Source organism: Monodon monoceros, unplaced genomic scaffold (genome assembly GCF_005190385.1).
Source record: "Monodon monoceros isolate NGI ecotype Baffin Bay Population unplaced genomic scaffold, NGI_Narwhal_1 Super_Scaffold_21, whole genome shotgun sequence".
Lineage (NCBI taxonomy): Eukaryota > Metazoa > Chordata > Mammalia > Artiodactyla > Monodontidae > Monodon > Monodon monoceros.
In genome coordinates, this window is record NW_021703778.1 from 107306047 (window position 1) to 107320005 (window position 13959).

A 13959-nucleotide genomic window follows, 5' to 3' on the forward strand; every position below is an offset into this window, starting at 1 on the left:
CAGGCCACAAATAATGGAGTCCTTTTTTTGTCCCACGAAATACAGTAATTACAATTAAATTAATGAGCCTGATGTTAAGATGTGATTTCCACCAATTTATGCCTGCCCCAAATATAGCCTTCATCAGGCAGATCACATGTAGTGTCATATCAGTAATATTTTTGATGGCAGTGATGCAGACCCTCTGTGTCCAAGCGAATCTGTTGTTATGATGAGTTTTTGTTGATTCACACAAATACTTTGGCAAGGGCATCAGCACCCGCACTAGCAATATATGCTTTTGATGGATGGAAAGCAACATCATAAATTGATTCATCTAATTTTTTCCTATGTGCTGTTATTTCTTGCACACATGTCTTGCTGTCCAAATTCCACAATCTAATAGAACAGTCATGGCCTGTAAAAGAATAAATGGAAAATGTTACTGAGTAACAGTTCTATTATAAAATTTGTGGGCAGTACAGGAAGTTCAGACTTACTTCCAGACATCAAGTAGATTCCATTAGGATCTACTGCTAGACTTGTAACAGCATCCAAATGGGCTACCATAGAATGGATCATTTTACCTAAATAAAACATAACAGAGAAGATTAAGTTTTTAAATAGTTACTAACTTGAGCGATCAGAAACCAAAATATAATACCGACATAAAATTTCACCACAGCAATATTTTTTATTGTGATAAAATACATTTAACACAAAATTTACCATTTTAAACATTTAAGAGGGTACAATTCAGTGGCTTTTAGAACATCCATAATAATGTGCAAATCACCATTATCTAGTTCAGAACATTTTCATCTCTGCAAAAGGAAACCCTGTACCCACTAAGCAGTCACTCCCCATTCCTCCCCAAGTCCCTGGTAACCACTAATCTGCTTTCTCTATGGACTGGCCTATTCTGAATGCTTCATACAAACGAAATCATACAATAACACGTGGCATTCTGTGTCTGCCTTCTGTCACTTAGTATAATGTTTTCAAGGTACATCCACTATAATAATATTCTAAAGACAATTTTGATTCTAATGCAGAAGTTTCCCAGCAACTCCTAAAGACATCTGTGTGATATGAATCTGACAGTATATGATAGTGAAAAACATAATGACTATAGGGTTGCATCAAAAGCTTAAGATCGGGCTTCCCTGGTGGCGCAGTGGTTGAGAGTCCACCTGCTGATGCAGGGGACACGGGTTCGTGCCCTGGTCTGGGAGGATCCCACATGCCGCGGAGTGGCTGGGTCCGTGAGCCATGGCCGCTGAGCCTGTGCGTCCGGAGCCTGTGCTCCGCAACGGGAGAGGCCACAGCAGTGAGAGGACCGCATACCACACAAAAAAAAGCTTAAGATCATGTAAAGGGGAATTAAAATGAAAATAGAATCCTTCTCATTCAGAGATGTAAAAATTATTGTATATACAGGGTTAATGATAAATAAATCACCAGGGAATATATTCCTCTCTAAAGATTCTAGTAGCAACATTTATCTTCTGAAATGTCAATCATTTAATACATTAGAAACAAGAAAGGGGAGAAGGGTGGGAGTACATCATAGAAATTAGTCTGGATTTCCCCAGAGAGTAGCAAAAGCACTATTTTGGAAAACATAATTTAGTGAATATCTTCATTAAGATTTGGCAAGCAAATGGATTCAACAGTGAATTGAAATTAAAAAACAAGTTGTGAATACAAAGTTGCGTTGCACAAATACAAGGGCATCAGCCTCTGCATTGGCAATACATGTTCTGATGGCTGGAAAGCAAAATCATAAATTGATTCATCCAAGAAAGGAATAAAACAGCAAGTACCACTAACTTAAAAAATTTCCTCCCCTTTCATTCAGCAATGAGTATTTATTACTCAAATGCCTGGGCTGCTCCTAATGAGAGATGGAGGTCTTTCTCCAGAATTCTATTTACAGTCATTTGCCATGCTCCTTGTCCCCTGATGACATTCCACACTGAGACTTGAAATAGATCCACTTTTGTTATGTGCCATGGGGCTATAGCCCTTAACCTGAATACAAAACCACAACATAATCAAATGTGCAAAAAGTTACTCTGAAAAACATAAGTCTGCCATTTTCTGGCAATACTAAACAATTATCAATTAAGGACAAAATTAGTCTCCTGTCATTTCAACCACATTTGTCTGTTTTTCATCAATACTAAGATTAACAGAGTAATTTTAACGATTTTTCTCTACTATCCTGAGAAACAGAAAAATCATTCAACATACTATTAGTCCAACATAATTCACCTATCAGTTCTAGAATCCATTCCTCTGAATAGTCCTATTAAAAAAAAAAACCCAGAGTATGAAATGGCTGGCCTCAAAACATTAGGGGGTTAACTACTACGCATCATCAGCTTCCCTTAAAATATCAGCTCTGTGATGGTGACTCTTAATTCATAGATCTCGTTCTGATTTCTCTCCTGAGAATGATCCTACATCTCCTATATTTAACATGTCTTAAACCAAAGAATTCTTTCAACCAAATAGCAGATCTACCCATTTCTTTAAGGGTGCTATAATTTTCCAAGTTTAACTTCAGCTTTCCTGCCTGTGCACTAAACTAACCCTCACTATGATATGTAAAGTCAGTTTAGAATCAACCTTCCTCTACAGAGTCACGAAGTCACTTCAGAATGTGAGTGACCTTCAGATTGGACCATTTACAGAGAGGTGCAATGCTGAACCAAGCTGGATGCTGGGTTTCTACTAGTGACCACAGAAGTCACAAAGCTTCTGACCCCTCCCAACAACTAGGACCCCTCCTTCAGCAGCATATACATGCAGCTTCTCACATTTAACCAAATTTACCTTTGCCCCATGGCTCTGCTACCACCCTTCTTCCCCCACCAAGATTAATTCTTTCTTCCTATAACTGAGGAAACAGAGGACACATGCAGTCACCAGTTCTCTCTTCCCCGGCACCTTAAGCTCTTTGACTTAAGATAATCTTATTATTTGGGATAATCTATGAAATGGAGAAGAAACAGACTAATAAAAAAAAAAAATAGTGGACTCTGGAAGCAAACTGCATGGGGGTTTGAATCCCAAACCTGTAATTTTCTCTGTTTTGTAACACTGAACAAATAACTTCTTTTGATTCTTTATTTCAACTATAAAATGAAGATAATAGTGCTATATCTACCTTACGGAGCTATTAGAAGAGCAAACATGTTAGTATATGTAAATCAAATAGAACAGTGTTTCACTTACAGAAAGCAATATACCACTTGTCTGTAAGATTTAAGAGGACAAGATATTTTATTTTTGTTCACCAAGCATGGAGAAGTGTGCTGAGGATATGGCAGATACTCATAATAAACTTTGCTGAATGAATGAGTCCATAAGCAATTCAGACCCTCTTCCTCCAAGTCCTCCACATCCCTCACTTGTACTACACCTTCTCCCAGATTCACCCACTAGCCAAGTCTCTTGAGCACAGCACATATGCAATTCCTATTTGTCCCCCTACCAAAATTTTAAAAATCATGAGCCCTGAAGATCTCTCTGGAACAAACAGTACAAATTGAAAGTTTTAAATTCTCTAAAGTCAAGGGTCTACCATATAGTGTGACTTGAATACTCTTTCTAAACCAATATTGCAAACCCCTGCTCAAATATTCAAGTGGCTTTCATAGTGCATAGTGTAAACAAAGATCCATTATTCTTAGCCTGGCTCTGAAAAGTTCACCTCAATAGTTTCTGCTTTCCTTTTCCAAACTTATGTCTCTGGTTTTGCCTATAAGAAACTTCTGTTCCAGCCCAAGTTCCCACTGCTGTGCCTCTACTCAAAATATGCCCTTATATGGAATTTCCTATTTTCTTCACTTAAAAACAAACAAACAAACAAACACCTTACCATTCTTTCAAGGAAACACTCAAACCTTCACTCTATGAAGACTCCTTTATCCTACTGCATTACGCATGAGTGTGTGCATGTATGAGCGTGTGCACACCCACACACACTATTTTCCCCAGACAATAAGCCCTCAGAAAGCAGAAACAACATCTTATACATGATAGTAGCCAGTGCAGTGCGAAATACTAAATATACTTTTATTGTTAAAATCAATACTTACTGAGTCCATTCATACTATCAATTTCTATGTTTCAGATAAAAAAAAATTCAAGGGCTTCCCTGGTGGCACAGTGGTTAAGAATCCGCCTGCCAATGCAGGGGACATGGGTTTGAGCCCTGGTCTGGGAAGATCCCATGTGCCACGGAGCAACTAAGCCCGTGTGGCACAACTACTGAGCCTGCACTCTAGAGTCCACGAGCCACAACTGCTGAACCTGCGTGCCACAACTACTGAAGCCTGTGCGCCCTAGAGCCCGTGCTCTGCAACAACAGAAGCCACCGCGATGAGAAGCCCACACACCACAACAAAGAGTAGCCCCCGCTCGCCGCAACTAGAGAAAGCCCGCGCAGCAACAAAGACCCAACGCAGCAATAAATAAATAAATTTATTTTTAAAAAAATTTCAAGAAATTTACTATTAATTTGATAGAATAATACCCTATTATTAACAACTTAGCTAACCATCAACACCAGTTATCGGGATATCCTAGTTTATCACATTTAAATAAATTACCACTTTTCAAAGAAGACTTTAAAACAATACATCTCAACTCAATTTACAGTTTAATTTAACTCAAGTGTTGTATGTGTGTGTATCTGTGTGTATGAGAGACAGAAAATGAGAGAGAGATTTTCCATTGTTTAGAGCCTGTTGCTTCAATTATCTTCACATTACAAATAAGGTACTAGCTGGTTAACACCAAGAATTAATTGGTAGAATTTGTAAACAATTTAAAAGGCTATAGGCTCCTTATTTCTGATTTCTGCCACTAAAACAGCTCTAGAGACTCACTTTTTGCTTTTAATATAACTACTAAAATTCCTGAACCTCCCCTTACAAATATAAATCTTCAATAATTAATGAAAGGAATCTTTTTAGAAATACAGTAAAGGAAATTATCTCTTTGCTCTTGCAGCAGTGGAAGATGTTTAGGCTTCATAAAAATGTTTCAAGAATTGATTTGATAAGGTGTTAACTGAGAACATTCACATGAATATGAATCTTCTTTCCTGTGCAATATATAGACCTGTGAATATCCATTCTCTTCTCAACTTGTCCTACTGAGTTAAAAGGAATCTGTCCATGAAGTGTTATTTGAGCAAAGATATTTATGTAAGACTGTAAAGACTAAAAATTATGACCATGTCCTATACAACCTTCAAAGAGAAATCTGTAGTTCTAATTTGCTGTCTTGCTTGATAATTTGTTGTCCTGCAAAAATGTTGCAATTAACATTTAAGTTTCTTATTTGAAGTCCTTCAATATCCCTCTAATCATTTTAGCTCCTCAAAGAAGCCTCTCTTAGCTATCAGACTTTTCCTGAAAGAGAGCAAACAGTACTTTATGTAGTATTCTAGGTAATGACAGATGAGACAGAGGCCCTTAAACAAACAATTCTATGGCCAAATTAAAATTTGATTTGACTTCTATATAATTGGTATGTTTTCCTTACAACAAGAAATAGAGGAGGGCTTCCCTGGTGGCGCAGTGGTTGAGAGTCTGCCTGCCAATGCAGGGGACACGGGTTCGTGCCCCGGTCCGGGAAGATCCCACATGCCGTGGAGCGGCTGTGTCTGTGAGCCTGCGCGTCCGGAGCCTGTGCTCCGCAACGGGAGAGGCCACAACAGTGAGAGGCCCGCGTACCCCCCAAAAAAAAATAAATAGATTAAAAAAAAAAAAGAAATAGAGGAAAGATGACAATAAACAATTGACACTGTATCATCATTTCATCCACTGAGAAATAATTTTAAGGACATATCTGAAATGCCAAATACTAGAAAGAGATCTTTTCTGCTATACTAATTCACAACAGAATATAAAGAAAAAAAATTCAAATGAAAGGGTTTATAACTGTCATGAAATGAAGAAATCATAAGAGGTAAGCAAGGTATTATATATACTTAAGGATAAAAATTAACATATTATAAGTGTGCTACATTAAGTAAAGCAAAAATTTGAGTTAAATCAGTTTAACTTGGCAATTTTGAAGCCAAGAAGTCAGTATCTTATATAGAAAATAAGATAACCTACTTACCCGTTTTATTGTCAAAAAATTTGATGTGTCTATCTTCATGAGCAGTTATTGTAACAGGAAGTGTGGGATGACTTACTACTCTGTTAATGTGATTACTGGATTGTAAACCTGAAAAGTAAAGAAGAATAATACACCAAAATTCAAACCATCAATGTAATGTGAAATCTAAAAAAAGTACAAACAAGACAATATAAAATAAAAACAGGTTCACAGACACAGAAAAGAAATAGGTGGTTACCAGAGGGGAGGGGAGGGAGTGGCAGGGGAAGAGGTGAAGGGGATTATGAGGTACAAACCTCCAGTTATAAAATAAATAAGCCATGGTGATGTAATATACAGCATAAGGAATATGGTCGATAATATTTCAATAAATTTGTACGAGGAAAGATGGTTATTAGATTTATTGTGGTGATCATTTCATAATGTATGCAAATGTCAAATAATATGTAGTACACCTGACTTAATACTGTCCGTCAACTATATTTCAATTAAATAAAAAAAACAAATACTTCAATCAGAAGTTAAATGATGGCCTTTTTAGTCTTACCAAAAAATAAGAATCACTAACAACTAAAGCTTTTATACATAAAACAAAAAGTCTAAGAAATAGAACTAGAGCTCTAGAGAGATACAATTCCTTACAATATGTGTAAGCTAGCATGCCCTATAATATGAATGGATAGTACTAGGCTCAAGTTTAGAAAAAAGTTAGAAGTATTTTATTATTTTATTTATTGTTTTTTTTGCGGTACGCGGGCCTCTCACTGTTGTGGCCTCTGCCGCTGCGGAGCACAGGCTCCGGACGCGCAGGCTCAGCGGCCATGGCTCATGGGCCCAGCCGCTCCGTGGCATGTGGGATCTTCCCGGACTGGGGCACGAACCAGTGTCCCCTGCATTGGCAGGCGGATTCTCAACCACTGCGCCACCAGGGAAGCCCCAAAGTTTGAAGTATTTTAATTTAGACTGTCAATATAGGTGGTTTAGAATTTTTAAAAGACCCACAAATCATTGCTTTTAATAAATAGCCCATAAAAGAACTGGAGGCAATTAATAAAGAAAAAATTCATAAGTGATAATTAGATGTTTGCAAGAACCACCCACATCCCACCCACACTGACAAAAAAACAGAGAACTGGAATTAATGTTCTTAGGAATGAGACCTTTTCTTTACTACCAAGTTCTTAATTTTTGATTAGATTAGTGATGAGGAAGAAAAGAGAGAGATCAAAACAAATGGGAAGGGACTTTCCTGGTGGTCCAGTGGTTAAGAATCTGCCTCCCAATGCAGGGGACATGGGTTCGATCCCTGGTCAGGGAACTAAGATCCCACATGCCGTGAGGCAACTAAGCCTGCACGCTGCAAGGAAGAGCCTGTGCACTGCAATGAAAGATCCCACGTGCCGCAACTAAGACCCGAGGCAGCCAAATAGATAAATTATTTAAAAAAAAAGGGAAAATATTGTCAACATTAGACTAAGTAAATCAATCATTCTACATGTATACAAGAACTCTTAACTGAACTTAAACACATTGAAAAAAATAATCTATGTAAGAGGAAGAAGGGGAGTTGGGTTGAAAGGACACTTTGGGTATAATGTGGTTTGAGATTTGACCATGGAACCATTTAAATGTTTTCTATAATTATAAAATGACTTTTAAAAGAGCAGTCATGAAAAATCAAACAAATGAAACTTAACCATAAAATTAAATGAACTTAACCATATATCCAATCGGCAGTATAAGCACAAAGAAATGAACTACTTCAAGTGACTTTTAAAAGCACAGTAATTAGACTGTCTAACACTAGTAGACTATACCCTATTATCAGTAATGATACTGTTGGTGGTGGTGCTATTATTATTCTGAGATGACTGTATCTGTACTGTGAGATAAATCAAACAAGAAATTATGATGATTTTGCTGAGAACCAAGAGTTTCAACATTGTTAAAATGAGATAAAGATATGAAATCAATGAGATAAAGATATGAAATCAATGAGATAAATCTGAATTAGAATTGGAAGTATTTGTATAAATTTATCAGTCTTTTTCTTTATTAAAAATGTACTTCTAGCTCTGTCCACTGAAAAAGTCTAAACCAATGACCAACTCAACAGACATGAAAGCCATGGGGACTGACTCAATAGCACAGCACCTATCTTGTAATCTCTAAATGCCATTTTCCACTAAAAGAAACCATGGCTCCTTAGAGAAATGGCTGATTTCAGATCTGGGGTGCAAAGTGAACAAGATGAACCTAGAACACCTTGTCATCTCAGAAGGCAAGAAAACCATCAACAACTAACAGGGTCATGTCAAAAGGAGGACTCAGAAGCCAAGCTGAATAAGCTCCCACTGGCCAAAGACGAAATAATCGGAGTAGCAATAAAGATAATACCTGCAACAGACTGAAATACATAAAATACATTTATATCCAAGAAAGATTATAATGATAATAAAACCAAACAATACCCAAAAGACTCACTGGTCACCTTTGGAGGATGCTAGGGAAGTACCTCATCATTTTAAAGCAATCATTTATCTTGCTTTTCCTTTATAACTACTAACTCCAGGTAACCAAATTACTGATGAGAGGTGTTCCTTTTTATAGAAGCATTCTAGCTAATAATGGAGAAGAAATGACAGAATTAGAAAATAATTTTTCAGCAGTTAATGAATTAATGGACCCAAGCAATGAATGGAAACATAAGAAAAAGATAAACCAGACAATATTTACTTCTGAAAAAAATTCACAGATTACTATGAAATAATCTTGCGAAAAACACTTATAAACTTTAAAATGAAGACAAATAAAAACATTGAACCTGAATTTGAATAAGCCTCTAGATCCACAAACAATTTACAGGAAATAAAATGAATAGAGGAGCACATTAAATGATACCACAAGGACGTAACTGGCAAAATCCAAACTATGGGAAACTATAGGACGAACTACCTAATTTCTTCAATTAAAAAATGCAAGGGAAATAAAAGAGATGGAGGGGGAACCTACAGATGAAAAGAGACCTGAGAGACTTACCAACCAATCACAATGCATGGGCCTTATTTGGATCCCTATTTGAATAAACTGTAAAATACATACCACATCCTATACTTACAACCTTGGCCATTTACACATAATTAATGGAGCTGGATGATGAGTTCATTTGGTTCATTATATTTTCTCTACTTTCACATGTATTTTCATTAAAAACTTAATTATTTCACTTGCTTTCTTTTACCTTTACATTGCTCTACTCACTTCTCTGTCCCCACATATTCACCCAAGCTTTTAAGCATAATTTGAGGAAACAGCAGAAATAATAAGTATACAGTGAAAGTAATTATTTTTCCATCCTAAATACAGTCAAAATATAAAAATTGAAAGGTTACCCTCTATTGTGAAATAATCCTTTTAAAGGTTCCAACCTTACCAGAAAACTTACCAGAATCTATCTGTGATGAAAGCATCACCAATGACTGTGATGTTTCTAAATCATAAATTACTGTACTACCAGTGTTGAAAGAGGTCACCATATGAGCTGGATCACAGCCTATAAAGTCAACCGATGTAGGTATTCCATGCTCTGAAAGGAGCACAAAGAGACACAGTGTAAACACAATAATTTAGAAATCTCTGATTTTCTAGTAAGAAAAAGAAATTTGAATATTCTTGAAATAATGTTAATAATGAAAAAGAAAGCAATTATGTTAGGATGGTAAGATATAATGGGTAACTTTTCCTCAATTATTAGGAGTTTTTATAACATTGTAAGGAAAATATAGCTAGAAGGCTCTTAAAGTAAGAGTAGATATATACAAAAGTTATTGTTCTCCTATGCATTTTCTTCTGAGAGAGAAAAAAAACCCTAGGTTAGTTTACTGGCCCACTTGCAATTTTATTTCTTCCTGTAAAATGATAAAATAGCATTCTCACATCATTGTCTTGGGAGACTGTTCACCTGTCTGAGACTGGTAAGCCTTATCAAATAGCTAATACAAGTCAAATTTTTGGATCTGTGAAAATGAAGGTTTGGACTCTGGAATGCACTGATGCAGTACTATCCTAAAGTGTCCCAAGCAGCAATTTTGCTCTTTAACATATTAAATTCAACTGTCCAGATCAATGCACAACTACGTGAAATCTGGAGTAAGCAATTAATTACCTGGATGAAGCAAGAAACAAATTATCTAAATGAATTTTCACCTCAAAAGCTTATTTCGGCAATTCAAAATTAGTAGAATCACTAAGGTATCTAGAGACCCAACAAAATTAAGCATAAATGTTCATCTAAAATGTTTTAAAACAAAAAATTATTTTTCGTAAAAATAAAAGGTATGATTTTAAAAAATTACTTGTGTAACTCAGTTTGCACTTCCCAGTTAAGGGTACTATTTCAATGATTATGGCTAGACTTCTCAACCAGTGTGCTCATATGTGGTTTATAGGTATGCTTGAGACTGTGATCCCTTCAATCTTTGTAAGCAGCCACTTGGATGGAGCTGGTGGAGGGCCTCCTGCTGTTCCTGTAAGTAGCCTCGTTTGTCTACTCTACTGTCACATACAAATAATTCTATTCTTCACATAGGACATGTCCTGAAAAAGGTCAAAAAAAGCACTGAGCTACAGGATATACTTGCAAAGCACCTTTCTTATTTATAAAAAAAATGACTAGGAATAAAAAGAATTATCACAGCTTTATAAATTTTTTTCAATTATCTCTTTAAGCAGTCAGGAAATAGTAAATCAACTACTTTGTCTTTTTTATCTTCCAAATTTTTAAAAAATTAGCTTTTTTCAAAGAGGCAAAATTTACTCACCCTTGTCTCCATTGTAAGTGCAAACACATGGCAATTTTTCTTGTGGATTCCATAATCTAACAGTGCCATCTGCTGAACATGACAGTAATTGATTTTTTATGCCACTATAAGCAAGACCCCAGACAGCATCTGTATGAGCAACTAAAGTGCCAGCTAGAACATTTGGCTCTGTAACAAAAGAAACAAACAAAAGTTAGCTGAAAGAAGTTTTAAAAAAATGCTTTTGTATATAAAGATAACTTACTACATAATTAAGTATAAAGACTACACATACGGTCATAATAAGATAAACCAAAGTACACATAGCCATCTCTATGTTGTGGAGTTATGGGTTATTTTAATTTCCCTTTCCAATACTTTCCTATATTTTTGCAATTTTCTAAAAGGAACACACACTTAAAAAAACCAAAAACAGCATTATGGAGATGTAACTCCCATGCCATAGAAACCACCAATTTAAAGTGTCAGTTAAATGGTTTTTAGTATATTCAACAAGTTGTGCAATCATCACCACATCAACATTAGGACACCTTCATTGCTTGTTAGCTATTTCCCCCCAATCTTCCTCTCTGCCTTTCTGCAGCCCTAGGCAACCATTATTCTACTTTGCTTCTATAAATTTGCCTATTCTGGACATTTTACACAAATAGCTTTTTGTGACTTCTTTCACTTAGCGTAATGTTTTCAAGGTTCATCCACGTTGTAGCATGTATCAATGCTTCATTTCCTTTTATTGCCAAATAATATTCCAGTGTATGGATATACTACATTTTACTTATCCACATCTGATGGACAATGGGGGCTAATAACATTGAACATCATTTGTCCTACAATCCTGTTTCTCTACTAAATTCCCACTTTCCACAGATATTTCTCATCATCTCTGCAATACTCACAGTTCGTAACCTCCCTTACTCATGAATGATTCTCTCTCATACTTCACTGGGGAAATACAACGTTGAAATAGAAACTTTTCCCCTACCTTTCTGTCACCCAACCTATAAATCTACTTGTATCTAAAACCATCTTCTCCGTGTTTCCAGATACAACTAAGGAATTATCCTCCTTCCCTCAAAAGGCTAATTCCACCAGGTATTCTGGATTCCATTCAACACACTAACTTGCTTTCATGTTTAGTTTTTCTACTACACAGATTATCCTCCTCCCTGGGATCATTACCACAGCAAACGAATATGCTCCAAAATCTCTCAACCTAATAAACAAACCTTACACCACCCTTCCACCAAATAATAGAAAACCATATTGAGTAAATGTGCTTTCTTACCTCCCATTTACTCTCTAAATCACTCCAATACCATCACCACACCAAAACAACCCTTGCTAAAATCACCAATGACAAAAGTCTATTCTATCAAATTTAATAACATTTCCCTTCCTTCCTTCCTCCTTTCCCTCCTTCCCTTCTTCTCATCACAGTGACTTTTCATCCATAGAGTGTACCTTGAAAGGTCATCCAGAGGTCCCTTTACCTTTTGGTCTTAGCCCCAACATCCAACCTCTGTCTGGCCCAAACCTGGACATCTATTTGTTACTTATAAAAAAGAACCTTCCTATCCTTATATCATTAGACCTCTAAGCAACATTTGAAAGTGCATACCATTTCTTCTCAAAATGGTATGCTTGCATGATTCCACATTTTCCTGGACACCCTCCTACCTCACAGGCCATGCCTTCTTAGTTTTTTTGGTTGGCTCTCTTGCTCTAGCCACCCCACCTGCCATGTCAGAGCTCCTCAGGATTTTGCCTTCTCTTCCTACTCTATACAACACATTCTCCCTATGTAATGCCACCCATTCTCATCTTGGCACTGATGGTACCTACTTGATATTGCCATCTCTTAACATGCATAAAAACCCAAACTCAGCATCCTTTATCTTCTCACACCTGTTCTGTTCCCATTCAATATGCTACCATCGTACACTCAGTTGCTCATGTCAAAAATGCAGGTGTGGTAATGAAAAAGTTCTGAATTAGATAGTGGTAATGACTGCACAACCCTGTGAATATGGTAAAAACTACTGAACTGTGCACTTCAAAAGGGTGAATCTTATATGTGAATTATACTTCAATAAAGCTGTTAAAAAATAAACAAGAGTCACTCATCCATCACTATATCCACTCAACCCAATTTATCAACAGATTCTGTCTGTTCTACCCTATCTCCCCAGTATGTCTTAAATCTATTTCTCTCCAACTGCTCTACTACCCACTCTAATCTTGGCAACATCATCTCTCACCTAGTCTACCAGATCACTATGTTACAACTTCACATTGGTATTCCTTTCTCCACTCTTCCCACCCCCAATCTATTCTCCTTGCAACAGCCAGAGTTATCTTTTTAAACCCTACATTTCCAACTTGCTTCCTGGCTTAAAACTCTTTACTAAAAGTTAACTTTCGCTCTTCAGATTTTGGCTTGAATGTGATTATTTTAGACTATATCTAAAGAAGACTTTGGCTGTTACTCTCTCTCATAGTACTGTATCTTCATACCACTTACCACAATTTGTAACTATCCATCCCCTTGTTTGTGTTTAAAGTCTAATTTTTTCTATCAGACTAATTCTTATTTGATGTATTTTTGACATCTGGCAAATTTAGGCACCAAGTGTGTGTTAAATAAAAAGACCAAAGAGCTCTTAAATTCTTTTTTGAAAAAACATTAACTTATTTATTTGGCTGTGCTGGTTGCGGCACACAGGATCTTCGTTGCAGCGAGTGGGATCTTTAGTTGTGGCAATGTGAACTCTTAGTTGTGGCATGTGGGATCTAGTTCCCTGACCAGGGATCAAACCCAGGCCCCCAGCATTGGGAGTGCAGAGTCTTCAACACTGGACCACCAGGGAAGTCCTTTAAATTCTTTTTAAATGAACCAACCATTAAGTAGACAACTATTTAACCATTCTCATACTAATAAACGTTCATTTTGTTTTAATCTTTTATAATTACAAACAATGCCCTTGTAAATATATTTGAATACATGTGCAGGTATTTG

General features: G+C 36.5%; 1 protein-coding gene across 4 annotated transcripts in view; it reads right to left on the reverse strand.

Moving 5' to 3' along the window:
• Positions 1-26: 26 nt before the first annotated feature.
• STRN3 (striatin 3) overlaps positions 27-13959 on the reverse strand; it is a 109512-nt gene continuing 95579 nt past the window's right edge. For 3 of the 4 annotated variants that reach the window (XM_029239660.1, XM_029239659.1, XM_029239662.1), the window contains 5 exons: positions 10944-11111; positions 9569-9709; positions 6124-6231; positions 480-566; positions 169-397 (listed from right to left, as the gene is read on the reverse strand). In XM_029239660.1, coding sequence (XP_029095493.1) covers positions 228-397; positions 480-566; positions 6124-6231; positions 9569-9709; positions 10944-11111 — 674 coding nt within the window. In that variant the 3' untranslated portion in view covers positions 169-227. Of the gene's footprint in view, positions 398-479; positions 567-6123; positions 6232-9568; positions 9710-10943; positions 11112-13959 lie in introns of all 4 variants that reach the window. The other variant, XM_029239661.1, reaches the window with a different exon arrangement.